At 55.9% G+C, this 21,710-nt stretch overlaps 2 protein-coding genes across 2 annotated transcripts in view; one reads left to right on the plus strand and one right to left on the minus strand.

Moving 5' to 3' along the window:
• The first annotated feature begins 1,410 nt into the window (after positions 1 to 1,410).
• Positions 1,411 to 5,517, plus strand: LOC121347940 (ubiquinol-cytochrome-c reductase complex assembly factor 2). Its single transcript, XM_041426998.1, has 4 exons — positions 1,411 to 1,586; positions 4,190 to 4,264; positions 4,572 to 4,641; positions 5,339 to 5,517. Exons 1-4 carry the CDS (start codon positions 1,449 to 1,451, stop codon positions 5,431 to 5,433), a joined length of 378 nt encoding a protein of 125 aa, XP_041282932.1. The 5' UTR covers positions 1,411 to 1,448; the 3' UTR covers positions 5,434 to 5,517.
• Positions 5,518 to 5,651: 134 nt separating this feature from the next.
• Positions 5,652 to 21,710, minus strand: part of ITPR3 (inositol 1,4,5-trisphosphate receptor type 3) — a 39,205-nt gene continuing 23,146 nt past the window's right edge. The window contains exons 30-58 of the mRNA XM_041426999.1: positions 21,491 to 21,691; positions 20,848 to 21,099; positions 20,636 to 20,761; positions 20,231 to 20,356; positions 20,011 to 20,131; positions 19,160 to 19,344; positions 18,904 to 19,052; positions 18,624 to 18,732; positions 18,406 to 18,496; positions 18,026 to 18,195; positions 17,405 to 17,579; positions 17,139 to 17,323; positions 16,639 to 16,839; positions 16,208 to 16,318; positions 15,775 to 15,870; positions 15,522 to 15,623; positions 15,203 to 15,289; positions 14,526 to 14,636; positions 13,906 to 14,098; positions 12,995 to 13,120; positions 12,384 to 12,556; positions 12,127 to 12,291; positions 11,447 to 11,639; positions 10,991 to 11,086; positions 10,514 to 10,638; positions 10,143 to 10,308; positions 9,121 to 9,281; positions 7,627 to 7,788; positions 5,652 to 7,347 (exon numbers count right to left, since the gene is read on the minus strand). Coding sequence (XP_041282933.1) covers positions 7,279 to 7,347; positions 7,627 to 7,788; positions 9,121 to 9,281; positions 10,143 to 10,308; positions 10,514 to 10,638; positions 10,991 to 11,086; positions 11,447 to 11,639; positions 12,127 to 12,291; positions 12,384 to 12,556; positions 12,995 to 13,120; positions 13,906 to 14,098; positions 14,526 to 14,636; positions 15,203 to 15,289; positions 15,522 to 15,623; positions 15,775 to 15,870; positions 16,208 to 16,318; positions 16,639 to 16,839; positions 17,139 to 17,323; positions 17,405 to 17,579; positions 18,026 to 18,195; positions 18,406 to 18,496; positions 18,624 to 18,732; positions 18,904 to 19,052; positions 19,160 to 19,344; positions 20,011 to 20,131; positions 20,231 to 20,356; positions 20,636 to 20,761; positions 20,848 to 21,099; positions 21,491 to 21,691 — 4,227 coding nt within the window. The 3' untranslated portion in view covers positions 5,652 to 7,278. The remainder of the gene's footprint in view (positions 7,348 to 7,626; positions 7,789 to 9,120; positions 9,282 to 10,142; positions 10,309 to 10,513; positions 10,639 to 10,990; positions 11,087 to 11,446; positions 11,640 to 12,126; positions 12,292 to 12,383; positions 12,557 to 12,994; positions 13,121 to 13,905; positions 14,099 to 14,525; positions 14,637 to 15,202; positions 15,290 to 15,521; positions 15,624 to 15,774; positions 15,871 to 16,207; positions 16,319 to 16,638; positions 16,840 to 17,138; positions 17,324 to 17,404; positions 17,580 to 18,025; positions 18,196 to 18,405; positions 18,497 to 18,623; positions 18,733 to 18,903; positions 19,053 to 19,159; positions 19,345 to 20,010; positions 20,132 to 20,230; positions 20,357 to 20,635; positions 20,762 to 20,847; positions 21,100 to 21,490; positions 21,692 to 21,710) is intronic.

The following is a 21,710-nucleotide window of genomic DNA, read 5'->3' on the forward strand; positions in this document are numbered from 1 at the left end:
TGTCCTGGCTCACAGCAGAAGTCTGTGATAAGATTTTGTGGTTTTGTGGATGAGTTTGTACAGAGCCACCTGAGCATTCTCAGGGTGCAGAGCAGGACACGGGATGGATGAGAAGAGGCTGGGTGCGACACCACAGCCAGAGCGCCTCACTCTTCACTGCCGCACAGAAAACAACTTCTTGGCTGAATAATTAGAAAAACCTCCACGTGCTCTCTCATTTCACCCCTCATACACCTGCACAGTGCGGCTGCCCCATCCCTGGCAGTGTCCTAGGACAGGTTGGATGGGGTTTGGAGCAACCTGGGATAGTGGGAGGCGTCCCTGCCGTGGCAGGGGATGGGATGAGATGGGATTTCAACTCAAACCATTGTAAATCCTGTGAGGAGTGGCTGAGGGAGCTGGGAAGGGTCTGGAAAACCAGGAGAGGCTGAGGGAGAAGGGAAGGGTCTGGGGCCCCAGGAGGGCCTGACGGAGCTGGGAAGGGTCTGGAGCCCTAGGAGGGCTGAGGGAGAAGGGAAGGGTCTGGAGCCCTAGGAGGGCTGAGGGAGAAGGGAAGGGTCTGGAAAACCAGGAGAGGCTGAGGGAGCTGGGAAGGGTCTGGAAAACCAGGAGAGGCTGAGGGAGAAGGGAAAGGTCTGGGGCCCCAGGAGGGGCTGACAGAGCTGGGAAGGGTCTGGAGCCCTAGGAGGGCTGAGGGAGAAGGGAAAGGTCTGGAAAACCAGGAGAGGCTGAGGGAGCTGGGAAGGGTCTGGAAAACCAGGAGAGGCTGAGGGAGCTGGGAAGGGTCTGGAAAACCAGGAGAGGCTGAGGGAGCTGGGAAGGGTCTGGAAAACCAGGAGAGGCTGAGGGAGCTGGGAAGGGTCTGGAAAACCAGGAGAGGCTGAGGGAGCTGGGAAGGGTCTGGAAAACCAGGAGAGGCTGAGGGAGCTGGGAAGGGTCTGGAAAACCAGGAGAGGCTGAGGGAGCTGGGAAGGGTCTGGAAAACCAGGAGAGGCTGAGGGAGCTGGGAAGGGTCTGGAGCCCCAGGAGGGGCTGAGGGAGCTGGGAAAGGGGCTGAGCCTGGAGAAAAGGGGGGTCAGGGGGGACCTTCTGGCTCTGCACAAGTCCCTGACAGAAGAGGGCAGCCGTGGCGGGGTCGTGTTCTGCTCCCAAGGGACATGACAAGGGAAAACGCCCTCAAGCTGAGCCAGGGGAGGTTCCGGTTGGAATTCCCTCACGGAAAGGGCGGTCAGGCTGTGGAAGGGGCTGCGCAGGGCGGTGTTGGAGTGCCCGTGGCTGGAGGCGCGGAGCTCAGCGCTCCGGGCACGCCACAAGGCAGGCACCGGGCACACTTCGGGCCCCGACGCCCGGGACAGGATTTTCCCCCCTCAGGCATTCCCGCCCCGCCGAGCCCGCACGTGACCCGGCGCCATGGCCGCCACGTGACCCGGCGCACGTGACCCGGCGCCATGGCCGCCAGCCGGTACCGGCGCTTCCTGCGGCTCTGCGAGGAATGGCCGGTGGAGGAGACCAAGCAGCAGCGGGACCTGGGCTCGTTCCTGCGGCAGAGGGTGGCACAGGCCTTCCGTGAGGGCGAGAACACGCCGGTGAGGGGCGGGAGGGCGGCACCCCCGCGGCGCCGGGCTGGGAGGGCGCGGGGAGCGGCCCGGCCGTGGCTCTGAGGGGGCTCTGAGGGGCCGGGGCGCTGCGCGGGGTTCGGGGCTCACACGCGGCTCTGCCCCGGGGCTCGCTGGGCTGCATGCCGGCAGGAGGCTGTGCTTGGGGAATATTAGGAGTTCCTGAGCTGGTAGGGAACGGGGAATGCAGGGGTGATGGAGTCCTGCTGCTCCCGGGCCGGGCTCGGCAGCCTTTGGAACACACATCCCGGGAAGGCTTTGGAATACCGGCCACGGGCTTGTGCCTCCACGGGGCAAACTGTGCCCGGGACACCTGGGCTGTACCTGGGACAAATGATTGGTAGCCAGGACACTGAGTTTGTACCCGGGACCACCTGGTTTGTACCCTTGGTATTGGGTTTGTGACCAGGATAAATGGTTTGTGCCCAGGACAGAGGGTTTTGTACCCAGGATAGATGGTTTGTGCCCAGGACAGAGGGTTTTGTACACAGGATAGATGGTTTGTGCCCAGGACAGAGGGTTTTGTACCCAGGATAGATGGTTTGTGCCCAGAACACTGGGATTGTACCCACGATAAATGGTTTGTGCCCAGGACACTGGGATTGTACCCACGATAAATGGTTTGTGCCCAGGACACTGGGTTTTGTACCCAGGATAGATGGTTTGTGCCCAGGACACTGGGTTTTTTACACAGGATAAATGGTTTGTGCCCAGGACACTGGGTTTTGTACCCAGGATAGATGGTTTGTGCCCAGGACACTGGGTTTTGTACCCACGATAAATGGTTTGTGCCCAGAACACTGGGATTGTACCCACGATAAATGGTTTGTGCCCAGGACACTGGGATTGTACCCACGATAAATGGTTTGTGCCCAGGACACTGGGATTGTACCCAGGATAAATGGTTTGTGCCCAGGACACTGTGTTTTGTACCCAGGATAAATGGTTTATGCCCTGGCCACCTGGTTGGTGCCCAGGACAGTTTTCACCCAGGACACCTGCTTGGATGCCCTGGACAAAGGTTTATACTCAGCACCCCTGGTTTGTACCCAGAACATCTGTTTTATCCCCAGGATAACTGGTTTATACCCAGTTCTTGCACCCTTTACACCATGTTCTTTGCAGAACCCCATTCCTGTGGTTATGGCAGTGGGGTGCAGGGCTTTGGGACTTTGTCAGCCGTGCTGGAATCCAGTTAATTCCTGTGCTGTCCCTACCTCGAGGGTGGCATGGTGGGATGCTGCAGCACTGCCTGACACTGATGGAATGCAGCGGTTGTACAATTGAATTCCTCCTCCAGCTGTAATTCTGTTGGAGTTTAGGCTTTGCTGCTGAAATAAATTAGGGAATCTGCTGCCTGACTTGGCTGCAGACCTTCCCAGCAGCGGAGGTGTTGCTGCAGAATGCAAATGTGCCCTTTCTTAGCATAAAAACATTGTTCCAGAGATGCGTTTTCGACCTCAAGGGGCCATTAGAGGCTCCTAATCCAGTACTGGTGACCAGAATAGTCTGCAGCAGGCATTTTGGGAAGGGTTTTATTGCTTTTCCATATGCTCAGGACAGCTTAATGTGTTGCACCAGTTGGCTCCAAGATCCCAAAGCTGCCACTGATCCTGGAAATCTGAATTGATGCCTGCAGCAGTGGTGGCAATTTGTGTGTGGAGAGGCTGGATGTGCTGGCAGGAGGAGCTTCTAAGAGGGGAATTAGAGCCACAGGGCTTCTTCAGACACCTAATGGAAGGAGATTTGCTGGATTTCCAGGGGAGGGATGCTGTTTGTGCCACTCTTTTAATGGCTGGATGTGCTGGGGCATTGGCAGGGGGTGTTTGGGCTGCAGGGCACACGTGGGGATCACCTGCAGGGGGATGTGGCTGTCCCTGTGTCCTCTCTCCTGCAGAGACCCTTTCCTTACTCTTCCTATTTCATCCTGACACCTTTCTCTTGGTGTTATTTTTACTCTTGACCTGTTTTAACCATTCATGGACCAGCATTGGGTTCTGGGGTGAGCTGGGCTCATTGTACCACAATAAAAAAACAACAGGGAAAACACTGCAGACTGGGAAAGCAGCTGAGCAGGGGCTGTGCCAGGCAGAGACACCGAGCTGAGCCGGATCTTCCAGCTGAAATAGAAATCCAGTTACCCTTCAAGCTGTTCCTTGTCATTTGTGCTGATTTCCCTAATCAATTACAGGTTATTTTTAGCCCCCTGCAGGGAGTCCTGGCACCTTGTCCTGGGTGATTCCCTACAATGAGACAGGTGACAGAAGTGGCCTCACAGCAGGAAAGGCCACAGGTTTCACAGCCCCAGCCAATGACCTTGTCTGGGGCTGTGCATTCACTGTCAGATCTTTTTGGTGCAGAGTTTCAGATCCATTCTGGAAATCCCAGGTGTTGTTATTCCTGCTGGCCGAGCTGGTGGGAGATGGAGGGGAAAAAACCTGGAGCTGGACAATATCCAGCAGTGCACTGGGAATTCTGAGCTGCTCCTTCATGGCTGTTGTCCCTTGGAACGAGGAGGGGTTTTGTTGTGGAGGTGTAAAACCAGACCTGTGTGACACTTGTGTCCCCTGCAGATCTCTGACCCCGAGGCCTGTGACCAAATGTACGAGAGCTTGGTCAGGATCCACACCAACTTCTACAAAAACAAGGTGAGAGCTGAGGCACTGGCCACTGCCCCTCTCTTTGGGGGGAGCCACCAGCTGCTGCAGGATTCCTGGGAATGGCAGCATGCCTGGGAATGCCTGAGGGACAGCTGAGGGGGTGGATGCAGCCGTGCCTGTGGTCAGCCAGGGCAGCTGCTGGGTGAACAGGGCAGGCCTGGTTCTTGGTGTGGATGAACAGAATCCCAGCTGAAAAGGCACTCACATCGTGCCAGCTGGTGACACTTGCACCTTTTTCATGCACTACAAGTGACTTCTTTGTGTCTCTCCCTCCTTTTCCTGCTCTCCTGGGAAGTACCCACGCCTGAAAGACACCACCTTCACCGGGGTGACCGTGGAGGATTGCAGGACCATCCTGGCCACAGGTACTGCTGCTGGGCTTGGTCTGAGAGGGCAGGGGAAAGGGACAGTCTGGTTTTTGGGGTGCTACCTTGCATCCCTCCTCAGCCCCTGGGACTGGATGGAGCCAAGGGGCTGCCTGCAATTCTGTGGACGTGTTGGATGAGGAGTAAGTTCAAGAACAATTCAGTTGAGGAGTAGCTCAGTATTCTGGGGTGAAGAATCATTGGATTTTGCACTGTCAGGAACAACAGAGGGTTTGCAAAGGCTCTGTGGGGTCAGACAGCAGGATCTGTGTGGAAGGAACACTTCTGCTACGTCAGCCCAACACTGAGCTCAGCTTCTCTTTCACCATCTTCCAATTCCCCTCGTATTCCTTCTGTGTCAGACCTTGGAAGGAGCAGGTGCCCCACGCAGAAATGCTCTCACCACATCCCTTATGAAGGGCAGAGCTGGGAGCCAGGGCAGTTTTGTTCTGCTCCAGTTCCTAACTTTGATTGCAGTGCGTGGAAACTGAGTATCAGTTGTTGGTGATAAGAGACTGCCTGCATTGATTGGAAGGGAAACCAACCTCGCCTCAGGCCTGGAATGAAAATTCATTAAGGGGAAGAGTCAGGAAAGGAAATTAGATGGAAGGCAGAGCTGTTTTAAGAGGGTTTCATTCCTCTGCTTGCCTGCTTATCTTCCTCTAGCCCCATCTCTGTCTCCCTTCTCCTTTTGCAGACATTCTGAAACAGATGGAAGACAGGAAAAAAGGGACGTGGAAAAGACTGCGGGAAAAGTTCTCTGCCAAGAAACCCGAGGAGGACTTGAAGTGAGGGCCCAGCTCTCAGCTTCTCCACTGTACATATCCCTGAAGCTCTGTGTGTTGCCATGATGAATAAAACCACTTATTCCTCTTAGCAACAGCATTTTTGTTCAGCCCTACCCTTTACATTCTTCATATTTAGTGCCTCCTTTTTTCTGCTGAAAATCTGGGGCAGAGCTTAACACATCCATGCTGGTGCAATGTAGGGAAGGGAACTTTGTGGTGTCAAACCTGGCCCTTTGTATCTCAAAAAATGGAACAAGCAGGAGCTGCCCAGAGGGAGGAGGTGCAGCTTTAAACGTTCTTGTGAAGAGAACGGAGAGGATGTGAAAACCTCTCTGTGCTTGTGTTTGTGTGTTAGCCCAGGGACCAGGGCAGTGCAGGGAGGGAGAACTTTAATCACAGCAGTTATTTTCCTTCGGAGAAGACAGAGAGGACGGAGGGTGACTTTGCCATGGTGACAGTGGAGCACTGCACGAGTTTAATTGAGATTTTAATCAGCTGCTGCTGCTGGAGGTGCCAGCTCTGTGCAGATTCCCCCCAGCCTGAGGAGAGGGATGTGTGGGTTAGTGCAGAGCTGAGGGTGAAGGCAGGATTAAATGACATGCTGCTAGATGGAGCCATAAACACGTTTCAAGTGTTCTGCAACTTCACTGTTACGGGCTTTTTTATTCCTTTTTAGAGCTTTACTGCTTTCATCAGTGTCTGTTCTTGGGCTTGGAGCTGGGGCTGGCTTGGGAAGGATGAGTGTCTGGAGCAGAGCTGTGCCAGGGCTCCACAGCACCAACAGCTGCTCCTTTTTATGGGTTTCAGCAGTGATTTCCTGGCAGGCAGTGAAAGAATTTGAAACTGCAGCAGGCTCTGGTCCAGAGCTCCAGGAACCAGGGCTGGTGCTGGTGGTGGCTCTTCATGGCAGCGTTTGGCAGGGGATGTGCAACACCTGGAGCTGGGAGCAGTGGGCTGGGGAGCACCTTGGGTGCCAGCCCTGCTTTGGGTTCTGTCCCAAAGCCCCATCACACACCAGAGGGCACAGGGAGGGGACTTTACCACGTTGAAGTTTTTATTATAACATGATTCTGTATTTAATTTAGTTAAGGCAATTTACACTTCAGTTCTTAGGTAACAATGATAACAACTAAAAAAAAAAACCAAAACAAAACAAAAAAAAAAGGTAAAACATGACACCAGAGATGAAACTAAAACACAGGACACCCCTTCACAGTGAACTCCTGTAAACCTGCAGGCTCCTACTACTGCTGCCCAAAGATCCTTGGTCCACAGAAGGCAAAAGACTTTTAGCTCCCACTAGGACAAGCTCAGCTCCTCATCTGGCAAGTTAATTAAATTAAATCCACCTCCTTGAGTTCAGCTGCTCTTTGCTGCACCACAGGATGGAGAGAATTCTGTAAATGGAGAGGGGTCAGCGTGGAGCAGGCACAGCAGATAACGAGGGCTGCTTGGCAAATACCCACAGGGACAAGTGGCACTCGGAATAAGTTAAATAGTGTGGCCCTACAGCTACTTACCCCACAGCCGAGGGGCTGGAGCACATGGAGATAAAGATACAACCCTCCACAGTTGCAAAATAAAAGAGTTATTGCAATGAGGAATGAAAGTCCTGTATGGTTTATCTTCCTACGAGGGTGTTAGAAAAACACCTGGGCCAGGTGTGGGGTGGACTCCGGCCGGTCCCTGCTCCTGGGATTGCTTACAAGCTCTAAGGGAGATGCTGCCTGGGAAGCCCTTTCCACGTGGTCCATTGTCCCCAGACAGTGACAATCCACGCCTGGAGCCCAGGGAGGAGCAGCCTCCTCAGCTGACACAGGTGCAGTCCCTCGGTGGCTGGAGCTGTGTCTCAGTGGTTCATGGTGTTCTGGACATCCACAAACCCCATCCTCTGCCTGCGCTTCCGCTGCTCCGTCATCTGCGATTCAACAAGGACACGCTGAGGCAATTCCAGGCCCTCCTGCTCTTGGATGTGCTTCCCAAGTGTCTGACTGTGCTGCTTTGAGCCTCTGCCAGCAAACTCTGAGCTGGTGAGGCACTTCCCAAACCCACATGTCCCAAGTGTCCCCAGTTCCCCCAAAAAAGAGCTGCAGGAGCCCTGTGCTTGTCTTTGTGCTGCCTCGGGCAGGTCCTTTCTCCCATTCCCTGCTCTCAGTGGCTATTTTGGGAAGGACAGGGGATTTCCCATTTCCCATACCTGTTCCTTCAGCTCGTTCAGCTGGGAGGTGAGGTGGGACACGAGCTTCATGGTGGTGTTGAGTTTGTCCTGCAGATTGCGGATCTCGTTCTGCTCCCCTTCCCCTTCATTGCTGACCAGAGACATGGCTCGCATCCGGGGGAACCAGTCCAGGTTCTTGTTCTGGGAACGTGACCACAGACAAGGGCAGTTGGGATGAGGGGTCACAGAGGAGGAGGGAAGACAGGGTTTAACAGGCAGCCTCCCTGTGCTTTGGGATTAAAGAAACTCTCTTTGCAAAAATCTGCAATTTTTCCGTGCATGGTGCCTTTCTAGGTTGGTTCATGGGCTCAAGTGCAGAAGTTTTTCTTTCCTTGCTTTCCTTTCCCTCCCTTGCCTAGAAACCCCACTGAAGCCCCACTCCCTGCTTGGTTCAACCCTTCAACCCACGGGACAAACCCTCAAACAGACCATGTGGAAAAAACCAGCAAAGAACCAACTCAGGCACTGCACCATTAGCCAGTATTTTCCAAAAGGACTTCCCAGAGCTGTTTTTCCTTGGCCAGCCCCTTGTTCCCGGGGCAGGCAGGTTGGGATAGCCAAGGAGCTGCCCTGAGGGCACCTGTACCTTGATCATCTGTGCCACGTAGCTCTCGGGGCCGGTGTAGTCAGTCTTGTTCTTCACCCTCACCAGCACGATGAAGTACAGGTAGTTCCACATGTTGTGCTCATATTTGATGTGCTCCTCAAAGGACACGGTCTTGTTGTCAAACTTGTCCCTTTCCAGCCCTGGGAAAGGCAGGGAAGGGTGGAGGAGGACAGGGAAGAGATGGAGAAGGGAGGAGGTGAATGAGGAGCAAACACATGGAAGGAAATTCAGCCCAGTGCATCCCCCGCCAAAGATGACATTTAAGTGCTTTTAATAATTAATTTAATAAGCTGGCATTTAGCTAGCACATAAACATTCAAACCAGGGGGCAACAACCCAGCTGGGGGTTCAGGAGACTTCTGTTTAAAATGCTGACCAGAGACATGGCTCGCATCCGGGGGAACCAGTCCAGGTTCTTGTTCTGGGAACGTGACCACAGACAAGGGCAGTTGGGATGAGGGGTCACAGAGGAGGAGGGAAGACAGGGTTTAACAGGCAGCCTCCCTGTGCTTTGGGATTAAAGAAACTCTCTTTGCAAAAATCTGCAATTTTTCCGTGCATGGGGCCTTTCTAGGTTGGTTCATGGGCTCAAGTGCAGAAGTTTTTCTTTCCTTGCTTTCCTTTCCCTCCCTTGCCTAGAAACCCCACTGAAACCCCACTCCCTGCTTGGTTCAACCCTTCAACCCACGGGACAAACCCTCAAACAGACCATGTGGAAAAAACCAGCAAAGAACCAACTCAGGCACTGCACCATTAGCCAGTATTTTCCAAAAGGACTTCCCAGAGCTGTTTTTCCTTGGCCAGCCCCTTGTTCCCGGGGCAGGCAGGTTGGGATAGCCAAGGAGCTGCCCTGAGGGCACCTGTACCTTGATCATCTGTGCCACGTAGCTCTCGGGGCCGGTGTAGTCAGTCTTGTTCTTCACCCTCACCAGCACGATGAAGTACAGGTAGTTCCACATGTTGTGCTCATATTTGATGTGCTCCTCAAAGGACACGGTCTTGTTGTCAAACTTGTCCCTTTCCAGCCCTGGGAAAGGCAGGGAAGGGTGGAGGAGGACAGGGAAGAGATGGAGAAGGGAGGAGGTGAATGAGGAGCAAACACATGGAAGGAAATTCAGCCCAGTGCATCCCCTTCCAAAGATGACATTTAAGTGCTTTTAATAATTAGTTGGCATTTAGCACATAAACATCCAAACCAGGGGGCAACAACCCAGCTGGGGGTTCAGGAGACTTCTGTTTAAAATCACAGAATCAGAGAATCATGGAATGGTTTGGGCTGGAAGGGATCTTCCACCCTCTTCCTCTACCCCAGGTTGCTCCAAGCCCTGTCCAACCTGGCCTTCAACACTTCCAGGGATGAGGCAGCCACAGCTTCTCTGGGCACCCTGTGCCAGGGCCCCACCACCCTCACAGGGAACAATTTCTTCCCATGTCCTGTTGGCTCTGCCTCTGCCCAGTAAAATAAACCCAGAAGATCTTTAGAGGAAAAAAGCAGAGAGATTTGCTGTTTTTTTGTTTTTTTTTTTTTTTTTTTTTTTTTTTTTTTTTTTTAATGCCTATTGCTGACTGAAAGGATTCCAGAGCATTTTCTCTATTATATTTCTCCAGTGATATGCTGCTTTTTTCCCCCACTGGCCAAGGGAAGGTCTCAGCAGTGAGATGCACAGCGACAAGAATCCCACAATGTGTTTTAGTTTAACACCTCATTAGCAGGGTGAGGAAGAACTCCGAGAATTTCCCTCCAGCTGTGTCCTTGTTTGAACCCCTCCCAGTGCAGTGACCCCTCAATGAACAGATTCAAGTTTTGCAGTGATAAATAAAAACCAGAATCCAGCTGAAATTCTTTTCCTTCCCCCAACGTGGCAATTCCTGCATTCCCAGTGCTCACCACAAATAAAACAGGTGGTCTTCAGGATCTCTTCCTTCTTCTGTTTCTCGCTCCTCAGATCAGCAAAGGTGTCAATAATGACCCCAAAGATGAGGTTGAGGACAATGATAATGACAATGAAGAAGAAGAGGAGGTCGTAGACAACCCGAGCAGGGAACAGGGACTCCTGTAATGGATGAGAGGGAGAATTGGATGTCTTGCACAGCTCTGCTCCAGCCAGCCCTGTGACACAGCTGTGGCTGAGGCACCAGGGGAGGAGGAGAACGTGAGAGATGGAGCTGGATATGTTGCAGCTCCCAGGGAGAGGGGCCAGCAGTGATTGCAGCAGGGTTTGGCAGAAGAAGGAAGTCCCAGGTGCTGTCCCCACTCACATCCTTGGAGGGTTTCCTCAGGATGTCCCCCACGCCGCCGCCGTTGCGCAGGCCGTGGTTGAGGACGGTGACGATGCACATGAGCAGCGTGTCACAGGCACGTTCCCACTGCTCTGGGTCAGCTTCTGGGGAGGAGAGCAGGGCAAGGACTCAGAGCACAGGCAGAACACCAGACCCTGGCAGTGGCATGGTTCCAGCTGCAGTGGCAGTGACACAGCAGCAGCTGCCTGTTGTGATGTCCCAGCCAGCAGCTCCTCCAGCAGCCAAATGCTGCTGCAGCTCCCACCTCCTTGCTGATTAAATCAATCCACCCCAACATTTTTTATGCCAGGGTCAGTGCAAAATTCACAGGCCTCTTGCCCAATACGTCCCAGGAAGCAGATTGAGTTTCTACCTTGGAAAAGCTGGGATTTTCCTCAGCTGGCTGGCAAATCCACACTGCCACACACAGCTGGCATTTCCACAGGGCTCTCTTACCTTCCAAGGCAGTGGGTGCAGCAGAGCAGCTGATTTTGTCACTGCTGCACGACTCCACAAAGGTCTCCACATTCTTTTGCATCCCCAAGGGATCATCTGCAAGGAAGAGACCCCAGCACTGTGAGAGCAGCACCTCTCCCCAGCAAACCACTGCCATGGGCTCCCAGGAAGATGCCAACCTTCCTGGGTAAAACTTGCCTCATATCCTCCTACTTTTTCTGGGCCCTGAAGCTTTTTCTCAGAGTTGAGACCTTGCAGAGCTGATCCTTCATTAGTAGCTCTGTGCCCCCTTCTCTGCCACCACTAGCCCCAAACCCTGCTCTGTGCAGCGTGAGCACAGAGCTGTCCTCTCTGTGACCCCAAAACCAGTGCTCCCAGTGCAAAAACCCACACAGCACACCCTGAGATGTGTGTGGAGTGTCCCACAGTGTCCCACGACCCCGAGCACTGCCCAACCTTTGGCTTTGCTGTCCGGCAGCCGGTCCACCTCGAGGATGAAGTCATCCTTCAGGAACAGGAAGCCCACGATGGAGAAGAGGTAGACGAGGATGAGGGCCAGCAGGGCTGTCAGCAGGATGGAGCGCCCGTTCCGCGTCACGCTTTTGATGACATTAAACAAGGTCTCCTCACGGTAGATCAAGTCAAACAGCTGAAAGGACCCAGGAGCAAAGAAATGCTGCGGGGTGCTTCTCCTGATAATGCCTGGCCTATCTATATCCCCTTTTATCCTGAGATCTTGGATCGCTCAGCAGACCTTGACTAACTTTTCTCACAAAGCCTTTAAGTTTCCCAGCTTACTGAAGGGAAGCAGGGAAGAATGGAGTGACTTATACACAGCAGGAGAGCCAAGAATAGGCCACATGTACCCTGGCTCTGCCCTCACCAGCTCACGTTGCCTCCCAGCTGACCCAGATAAAGCACACAGCAGATTAGAAGAAGAGATACAGCCCAGGACCAAGAAAGAGACAGCAATAGATACTGTCAGGAGGCAGAAAGCTCAGCCCATGCAAAGATTAGAGCACAGGGAATTGTTCTCTCCGCTATCAATCAGCCCCTGGGAGGTGTCACAGGACTCCTAAAGCTCCTAAAGCAGCAGCCAGGCTGCCTGTGCCCCCAGGCACCTGAATTTATCATACCAGGATGCTGTAGAAGAGCTCGTGCACGAAGAGCCCCAGGACACTGGTCACGATGTAGCCCACATGGTACAGGAATTCCACATCCATGATCATGGCCTTGTAGCCACGGATGAAGGTGCCTCGGTTGCCCACGAAGCTCACCACGAACACGATCTTGTTGGTCAGCTGGGGACAGCCAGAAACGGGAGGGAGTGGGGTTTGCTGTGCTCTGGGAACACGGGACAGCTCGCTGATCCCCCGGCAGGTGGAGAACTCACATTGAGAGCCCCCAGGATGTTGAGGGTGAGCCCGATGCCCAGGTAGTAGATGGAGCGCAGGATCAGGGCCACCAGCAGCGGCCTCACCCCGTAGCGCTTGGTGAACAGGGCCATGATGGAGAAACAGATCAGGATCCAGAAGAGCAGGGAGATCAGTGGGGAATCCAGCACTCCTGGCAAGAGGAACACATGGATGCTAAAGGCAGGGGCACTGCTGCTGCCAGGCTGTCCAGCCACACTAATGAGCTCTTCATCAGAAATGGTGATGCTGCACTGCAGGGTTTGTGTTGGTTCAGATGGCTTTTGCTGATACATTGCCTAACGTCTTTTATCCAAGAGCTCAGAACCACTGTAGGTGATGGAAGCTTTGCCTGACAACAGGAGTGTATCCCATCACTGCTTCCCACATTGTACAAACAGGGGAAGGGCAGCCCAGGAGAAGAGAGGTTTCCCTGAGAAGGAAAGGGTGGGAGGGCTGGAAACTGAAATCCTGATTAATCCTTTCTCCAGCAGAAAGACCCTGGGGTTGTAGGAGCTCAAGGATCTGCCTTTATCCAGCCCAAGGACCTGCTCCTTCCACCCCAAGGAGCAGCAGGTGCCTGGGCACTTACCCATGGAAGTGGCTTCCACATAGGGGTAGAAGAAAGCAATGATGATGTTGATGAAGACAGCCAGGTTGAAGGAAATGCTTCCCCAGAGCGTCATTCTGCGGGAGAACCAGTACATCAGCGGCATGCCTGGGGGGAGAGGAGGCAACACACAAACCTCAGCCAGCCTCGTGCCAACCAGGTCCTCCTGGAGCCCCTGTGCCCTCCTGGAGCCCCTGGGTCCTCCTGGAGCCCCTGTGTCATCCCAGAGCCTCTGTGCCATCCCAGACCCCTGTGGGCTCTGCAGCTGCTGCCCCCAGACCAACCCAGCCTCCGACCTCCAAACCATTGTGTTTTGAAAGCATTCTTGCTCATCTGTTAGGAGTGCACCTTCTAAGTGGCTCTGCTCACATTCCTTGGTCTCCCAGCCCTCTGGAAACCTGCTCTGAGACCCTGGAATCAGGATGGCTCTGTCCTCCCTCACAGATCCTATGCTACTCCTCAGCTGCATCCCAGTATCCGTAGTGTGACCCTCTACTCAGTTCCCAGGATTTACAGCCAGGATTTCCACTCTGGAAGCCACTGAGCAGATCTGCAGGGTGCAGAGAAACAGGTTTTATTTCCCATCTGCAGCTACAAGACCTTGGCTTAGGGGAAGGCAACTGAAAGGGCTTTCCAGAGGAAACACCTCAGCTGGAATCCCAGGGAATGTGAGCAAGGTGCCCCTCAGGCTGTGGAGAAACTGCCCTGAGAGCACAGAGGAGCCCCATGGCTGGGATTTTAACCCTCGCTCCCTGCTCTCTGCCAGGTGTGTGGTGCTCTGCAGAGCTCGGGCAGCTCAGCCATGCCATTCCCAGGTGTGCAGCCCTTTCCCTGTGGGAATGTCCCCAGATTCCCAGCAGGGCAGCCCAGGGGAGGCTCTGCCTTGCTCTTACTGCGCAGCTTCTTCTGCCACTCCATCTCGTTGTGCAGGAAGGAGGACTGGTCGAAGAAGTCGCTGACTTTGCTGCCCTGCTCGTCCTGCTCCGTGGTGGTGAAGAGCCTGTACTTGGTCTCCTTGGTGAGGAACTCACAGATCCCAGGCACAGGGAAGATGATCTGCTCCATGCTCCGGTCCAGCCGCACGATCTGCAGGATGCAGAGCCCTCAGATCCTGCCCTGCTGTGGTTTTTTAACTCCTTCCCACATCCAGCTGTGCCTTCCCCTCCTCCTTCCTGCTCCACAGGGTCCAAATATTGTCAGCCCCTCATTTAAAAGCTTCCAAAGTGCTCTGAGCACAGGCAGCCCTGGCTGGGGTAAGTGGGAGGGTGGGAATGGGAGATCCATGGCAAGGATGAGGCTGCTGGATCAGCTGCATCCCACTGCTGCTGGGAGAGAAGGGCAGGGTCCAGGGGGCTGCTCATCCCTCAGTTCCTGGAGCTAATGCTCCTGCAAGCATGGGGGTGGGAAGAGGGGGCAGCTCCTGGTGCAAAATAATCAGACATGAGGCATCTGGAGCCGGGTGGGATTCATGGGCCAGGGGCAGGCTGGAAAGCCAACAGCCAGGAGGTCTTGCCTCGATTTGGGACGTGTGCTTCTCGTAGTAAGCCAGTGGATCCTCCTCTTCCTCCTGCACTGGAGCTGTGGACTTCAGCATCTGCGACAGCTGCTTGTTGTTAAGGCTGAGCTGGATGGGGAGAGGGAAAGGGAGAGGATGAGGATCCAGCCAGAAGCTGGATCCGACTGTTCCCACAACGTGCCTCAACATCTCCCACAGCTGATGAGGTTTTCAGGGAAAAGCAAATGAATTAAGGCTTCCGTGAGAGGTGCGAGTGCTCCCCGCGGTGACAGACAATCGATTCCCTGCAATAATTACATCCAAGTGCTGCTAATCCACAAATTACAAACCAGTGCTCACAAAACCCCCGGGGAAATCACATTCCTGCTGAATCTTGTCGGGATCTGAGGTACCTGGGCAAGGAACAGCAGTAAAGGACTCGGCCCTTCCCTTCCGAAGAGAAGGGGGGAAGTGGGAAAGGGCAGGACCCCCCCAGGGCCACCAGCCTGTGTCACCCCACAGCAGGGCACACACACTTTTGGGCTTCTACCTCTGGCTAAAAGGGCATTTAGTATCTCTCCCTTTTTAACCCCCTGGGGAACATCAAAATCCATCAAATCCTGAACAACAAAGCCCAGGTGAGCTCTGCAAGATTTTGGATCGGGGCGGCTTGTGGGGGCTGTGCCTCTCCATACCATGGATGAGATTCCCTCCTCCTCCTCCTCCTGGATTCGCTTCACCGGCTTCAGGAGCTGCTGCAGAGACTTGTTGTGTCGGGAGAGCTGGGAGGGGGACAGGGGTGGTGACAGTGAGCACAGGATGGCAGGCAGCCACCAGCACACACGGGAGGGGGACATGGGGCACGGGGCGTGCAGGATGGCCAGCAAGCCATGGCCAAAAGCACATTTGGCTCCCCAGGGAGGCCAATCTGCCCGGAGGAAAATGTGCATAATTATGGAGGGAAAAGTACAACCTGTGAGAACAGCCTGGCAGGATGCTTTTACAGCTCCCTACCTGCAGTGCCAGGATATAAATGTTGTGTCCAACTTCCCGGGGGGAAACCTCGGCGTTCTCACACTCCTCCTCCTGCAGGTAGGCCTTCTTAATCACATCCACCTGCAAGGGGGCACAGGGACACTGAGCTCCTCCTCTGCTTCCTTCTCCAGCCAGGATTTGGGCAGGGGAGGCAGAAACTGCAGCACAACCCAGGGCAGAGGATGTCCAGCTGTGGGCTGGGGGCTCAGTGGGACATTCCCAGTTCCCTCACCAGTTCCTGGGGGCGGAGGCTGATGAGGATCCGCTCGGCGTTTTCGCTGTCATGCCTGCTCTCCATCAGGGCCAGGAGGAGCTTGGAGGCATTGTCCTGGTGAGGAGAAGCCCTTGGTGAGGGGAGCTGTGCCCTGCCACTGCCCAGGGCTTGGGGGTGGGCAGAATTATCCTGTGCCCCCACCAACTCCGTTGTGCCAGGGGCATCTGAGCGTGGTGGAGATGCCCCAGCCCTGCCCCACCGAGCCCATCTGCTCCCACCCCCCAGGCTCTGACACAGGCAGGGTCCCCTCTACAGTGACAATGTCACCCCAGAGCACACCCCGTGACCCTGCCAGTGAATCTTTGCAGTGACACACGCAGTGACGCACGCAGTGACACACGCAGTGACACACGGACACGTCCCCACCACCCCAGGCCAGCCCTCTGTGCACCTTCAGCTGCAGGACCAGGTCCATCCGGTACTTGCAGAGGGGGCTGATGTCGTTTAGGATCAGGGCTGTGATGATGTCGATCCCGTTGGACTCGTGGGTCACGATGCAGCTCTGGGGGAGTCGGGCAGTGTGTTATCCCACAGATCCTGCCAGTCCTCCCAGCTCCTGGACTGAAACACTGCCCTGCCTGCAGCCCTGGGCCCCCAAACCTCTCCTCTCCCTGCAAAGGGCCCTTTTCACAGCACTGAATTATTTATCCCCCATCTGCATCGCCCCATTTTGCAGCCAAGCAGCAGCTGGTGACCTGTGCAGGAGCCCTGTGACCTCTGCTGCCCACGTTCTCCTGAACCCAAAACCTCTCCCTTCTTCCCCCACATCGCCCCCAAAAGCTCCCCTGGTCTGTGATGAGGTTTGGGGAATGACCCCCGGACCTGGTTCTCGTGGCAGGGCCCCTGGCAGTACTCGGTCAGGGTCTCCAGGGTCTGGGTGATCAGAGCCACGTTGTACTCGTTGATGTAGAGGCCCAGCAGCCCCAGCCCGCCCGTGGTGCTGCCACACATGATGTCCAGGAACTGCAGCGTCTCACACACCAGGTTGTAGTTGGTTTTGTTGTTCTGGCACCGCAGGAAGTTCTGTGGAGCAGAGCCCAGCCATGGGGTCCCGATCCCTCTCTCTCCACACCCCTCCAGCTGCAGTCTGAGGGACATTTGGGCTGGGACTGCCCCTGTAACCTCAAACCTCTGTCCCACACCCACTCCTGCCATGAACTCCTGCCACAACCCCAAGCTGGATGTTGCACTGCACACGTGGAAACTGAGGCACAGAGCTGCAGGATGCCACAGCATTTTGGGGCCAAACTGGGGCAGATCCCAACCTTCCCCCAGCCCAAACCCAGAGCTGACCCTCACAACCCCAGAGCCCCAGCACCAACCTGCAGGTCGCGGTTGTGGTTCTCGCAGAGCAGCTGCAGGAAGCGCAGGATGGGCTCCATGATCAGCACCGTCACCCCCATCTCGTTGTTCTGGCCCTGCTCCCCGGGGTCGTGGCCCTTCCGGAACCCCACGGCCATCGGGTACCGCGTGGGGGTGCCGGGCATCAGGAAGGTGTCTCCTCGTCCTGGAGGGAATTGTCCCCTCCTCAGCTCAGGCTGTCACCAAGCTGGCCTTCCTGAGGGGACGAGGGGACACTGCCCCGTACCTTTGGTGCCAGGGTCTGGCTCGTCCTTGTCCTCGCGGGGCTTGTTCCCGATGTCACTCATGTTCACCGACACCGTGGACTTGGTCTCCTGCTGCGCCTTCTTCATCCGGTCGTGCAGGACCTTGAAGAACTTCTCGGACTTCTTGTCGCTCGTCATGAGGTTGTAAAAGGATTTCTGGTGAAAGGACACACGTTCAGGTCCCCACTACGGGGTCCAAAGTGTCCCTGCCTGTCCCTTGGGCAGCAGCCTCAGCACTCCAGGTGTCACCCAGGATAACCTGTTTTTTTGCTGGAGCCCCACTGGGTTTTGCACACACCATTTTTCAGCTTCCCTGTGACAAAGGGTTTGGGATAATCCTGGAGGTCCCCCACCAGCGCTGCAGCCCTGAGCCATTTTAGGAATTCCCAGTAGAGGGCATCAGCAGAACTCCAGAAACAACCTGGAATCACCTGCTCTTCCCACAGGCTCCAGCCTTTCCTCCAGCCATGGAGCTGGGAAACTCGAATCATCAGATTTCAGCACAAACAAGAAGTGTTTTGGCCAAATCCACTGCCTTGGGCCGAGCACTGGACCCTCACACTGCCCACATCAACCCCTGGCTGCCCAACCCCCCTCAGCACCTGGATCTCGGTGTTGCCTCCATCCAGCAGGCGGATGGCCAGCAGGATGCTCTCCTGGAAGATCTTCTCGTTCTTGGTGTTCATGATGAGGTCAGCCACCAGCTTGGTGGCCCCTTCACGGTCCAGCCGGCACTGGACAGCGGCGATGGCCGACCAGTCCTGGTCCTGGCCTGCGTGAGAGGACAGGAGGGACGTGATGCTGTGGCAGCACAGAGCCAGCACAGCTCCACCACTGCCAGGGCATCTTGGTGCCATCCCTTCACCTCCCCAAACCCTCTGCTCCCATGGAGTTGGGGACACGGCAACCAGCCACAGACCTGATCCCATCGCTGTTTGGGAGCTGGGAATTTGAGGGGAAGGGGCAGGAGAGGGGCACTCACCTCCCCCAGCAGCATCCCCCATCTCCCCCTTGGAGCTGGACCTTTTGTTCTGCAGGTAATTGTTCATGAGCATTTTCCGCAGCAGGTTGCCCTGCCAAGGCAAACAAATGTCACCAGTGTCCCCATGCCACAGCTGGGGCAAGGGCAGAACCAGCTGAGCACCTCTGGTGCACAGGGTGGGCTCTGCCAGCTGGATGGACACAGATCATGGTGCTCACCCTCTCTCCATACTTGTTCCTCTTCACCAGCATCTGCTGCAGCGTCCTCAGCACCTTGATGCAGAGCTTCTCCTCTGTCTCCATGAGGTCCTTGGTGTGCTGCACCAGCCTGGCACGGCAAAGCCATTGTCACACAGCTGGGAGGGACCTGGAGATCCCAGGGGGAACCACCCCCACCGCCCCTCCAGGCACACAGGGATGTACAGCCCACCCAGGATGAGGGTCCCAAACCCTTCCCAGCACCCCCAGGACCCCCAGGGCAGCCCCAAACCAGCCTCACTTGGACAGGAACCCCCCGCTCTCGCATCGCTGGAACGCCTCCGTGCCCTCCATGAAGAGCAGCTCCGGCCGGTGCAGGACATCCACCAGCACGGACAGCTCAGCCTCCACCAGCGGCTTCAGGCGATCCTCCAGGGCGTTGATGATGTCCTGCAAGCCACAGCACCCCCCTTCAGAGCCAGGGGACACACGGGAGAGTGACCCTGCCATGCCAGCGCCCTCCTGCCACCTGAGCCCCGCCACGCCCTGCCCTGCACCTGCAGCTTCTCGATGATGTTCTTGTAGTCCCACTGGTTGGGGGTGGTGGACACGCGGGGGAAGGTGCGTGTGGCTGCCTTGTAGCTCGAGGTGTTCCTCTGCACCGTGCTGGTGGAGCTGCTGTTGAGCAAGGAGCTCACATGGGCGTCCAGGTCCATGGGCAGAGCGATGGAGCGGCTCTTGGCTGCGGGACACGGGGATGGGGTTGGCACAGCCACCACCCAGCTGGGTCCCACCACCCTGTCTGGGCACCCCTCCACCAGTGTTCACCTCATTTGGCAGCAGAGATTTGGGGTAAGTACACCAGTAAACCCCTCCAGGGCAGCATGGGCTGGAGTGTTCCCACACATCCCAACACCCACAGCCCCATGCGGGATGGAAACTGGCCCCAGCCCCAGTTTTTGGTTGGGAAAGCCCAGCGTGGGGAGGCTGCAAGCACCCTGCCTGGAATTCCAAAGGGAAATCCCCACCCAGAGCCTAGCCACCAGCAATCCTTTCCACGGTGACTCAGTGCTAACAGCCCTCAGCCTGAGTCAGGCAGCTGCACGCCGAGGGCAAAGTCCTGGCCAGGGAAAACCACTGTCAGTGTTGGCTTTGTGTCCAGGCAGGGACACTCCAGGGAGCTCCCAGCCAAGCCCAGGCTCTGGTTATCCCCATGTTACCTTGAGTGTGCTGAAGCTCAAAAAAAAGCACATCCTGGAGCTGAATGTCCCCATCCCCAGCTGGGAGCCCCTCACCGTGGTGTCCTGCCACCCCCACAGGAGGGACAGAGTGTCCTGCTCGCTGCTGTGCAGAGACAGCCCAGGGTGGCCCTGTCCCCTGTCCCCTGGGCACGGCAGTGGCTCCTTACCGACCATGGCCAGCGTGCGGATGCAGGACTCCACCGAGCTCTTGTGCTGCTGCTGCAGCCACGGACACTCCAGCAGCCTCATGGTGGACTGGAGAAGCTGCACCACGATGGTCTGGTGGGTCTGGAGGAGACAGGAGTGTCAGCACACGCATCCAAACCGTGTTTTGGGGGCCTGGCTGAGCCGCTGTCCTCCCCCTGCCACCCTGCCCAGCTTTGTCACCTGCAGTGAGGTGCTGTTCTCCGAGAAGGGCGAGCTGAAGAACGCGTTGATGGTGTCCAGCACCACCGTCAGCACGTACTTCTCCAGCGTGGCATCCGGCAGGCGCTTCTCTCTCTTCTTGCACATCTGTCAGGACAGGGAGGATGCTGAAGGCACCAGGGCCAGCTCGTGTCTGCCCAGAGGCTGCTGGGACCACACTGAGCTGAGGGATGTGGCCGGTGACACAGCTCCTGTGGTAGGGCAGAGAGCCCTGACCACTCCCCAGCCCCACATGTGGCAGCTATATGGGGCTCCACATGTGTATCCATGCCCTGCAGGAGGCTTCAAGGGAGCCTTGGTGACACCACCCTGTCCCCATCCAAGGCACCACTGTTGTGTCCATCCCACCCAACCCTCCCCACGCACCTGGGCCATGTCCAGGGTGAAGTTCTCAAAGAGGGTCCAGATGTGGTTGCTGGTGTAGATCTCCTTCATCTCCACCTCCGTGTCCACATAGCAGTGGTTGACAAAGTTCACATAGGCCATCTTCACCTGTCAGGGAGGGGGAAATGGGCATGGACACCGTCAGGGGACAACCAGTGCAGAGCCCCAGTGTCCTCCTGGCTGCCACCCCGTACCTCTGTGATGCAGTCCTCGTGTGTCACCACCCGCACCACGTCCTCCAGGGGCAGCAGGGACGTGCACTTGATTTCGGTGTAGACGTTCTTGCCCTCGGCACAGGCAGCCAGCAGGTCCACCAGGGAGATGTGGTACATCAGGGGGCTGTTCTCCTCCACGCCATCCCTGGCTGCTGTCATCATCTCCAGCAGGGTGGCCAGCGAAGCCTTGTCGTTGTAGAAAACCACCACATCATCCCCAGCGTTGGTGAGCTGCAGGGAAGGGTCAGTGCTCAGTGCTCAGTGGTCACCACTCTGAAAAAGGAAGGTCAGAAGCCTCCAAGGCCAATGGTGTCCCCTGTGCAGTGGGGATGAGCAGCAGTGGCTGAGGAGGGAGACAGGGATTTGTATCTACAGAGAAAACCAAGCATTTGCAGTGCAATCAAAAATTATGGGACTCCCAAACTGACTCTTGGACCTTGCATTGAGCCCCTGGAGATGGTTGATGGCCACTCACGATGGCCACCAGCACTGGGCCTGGCTGGTTCCAGGGAGGATCCAGCATGGCTGGAAGGCTCTTCTCAAGGAAGAAGTCAATGGTGCAGGTTCCAAGAGCCTTGTCCTGTTTCCCCCCCAACTCCTGCCCCGCAGGAGAGGTCCTCACCTCAGTCATGATCATGTCCTGGCACTTCTTGACGTACTTGCCCTCGGCCTTGATGATGGTGTGCAGGAAGTCGAGGTACTGGACGTGGCGGCCGTGGGTGGCCACGCAGTGGATGAAGTGCTGCGGCACCGTCTCGTTGATCTCCGAGCACAGCTGGTAGTTGTTGAGGAAGATGTGCTGCATGGTCTCTGCCTCCAGCAGCTGGGGACAAGGGGCAGAG

The sequence above is a fragment of the Onychostruthus taczanowskii genome, unplaced genomic scaffold (genome assembly GCF_017590055.1).
Source record: "Onychostruthus taczanowskii isolate IOZ18803 unplaced genomic scaffold, ASM1759005v1 scaffold97, whole genome shotgun sequence".
Classification (NCBI taxonomy): Eukaryota; Metazoa; Chordata; class Aves; order Passeriformes; family Passeridae; genus Onychostruthus; species Onychostruthus taczanowskii.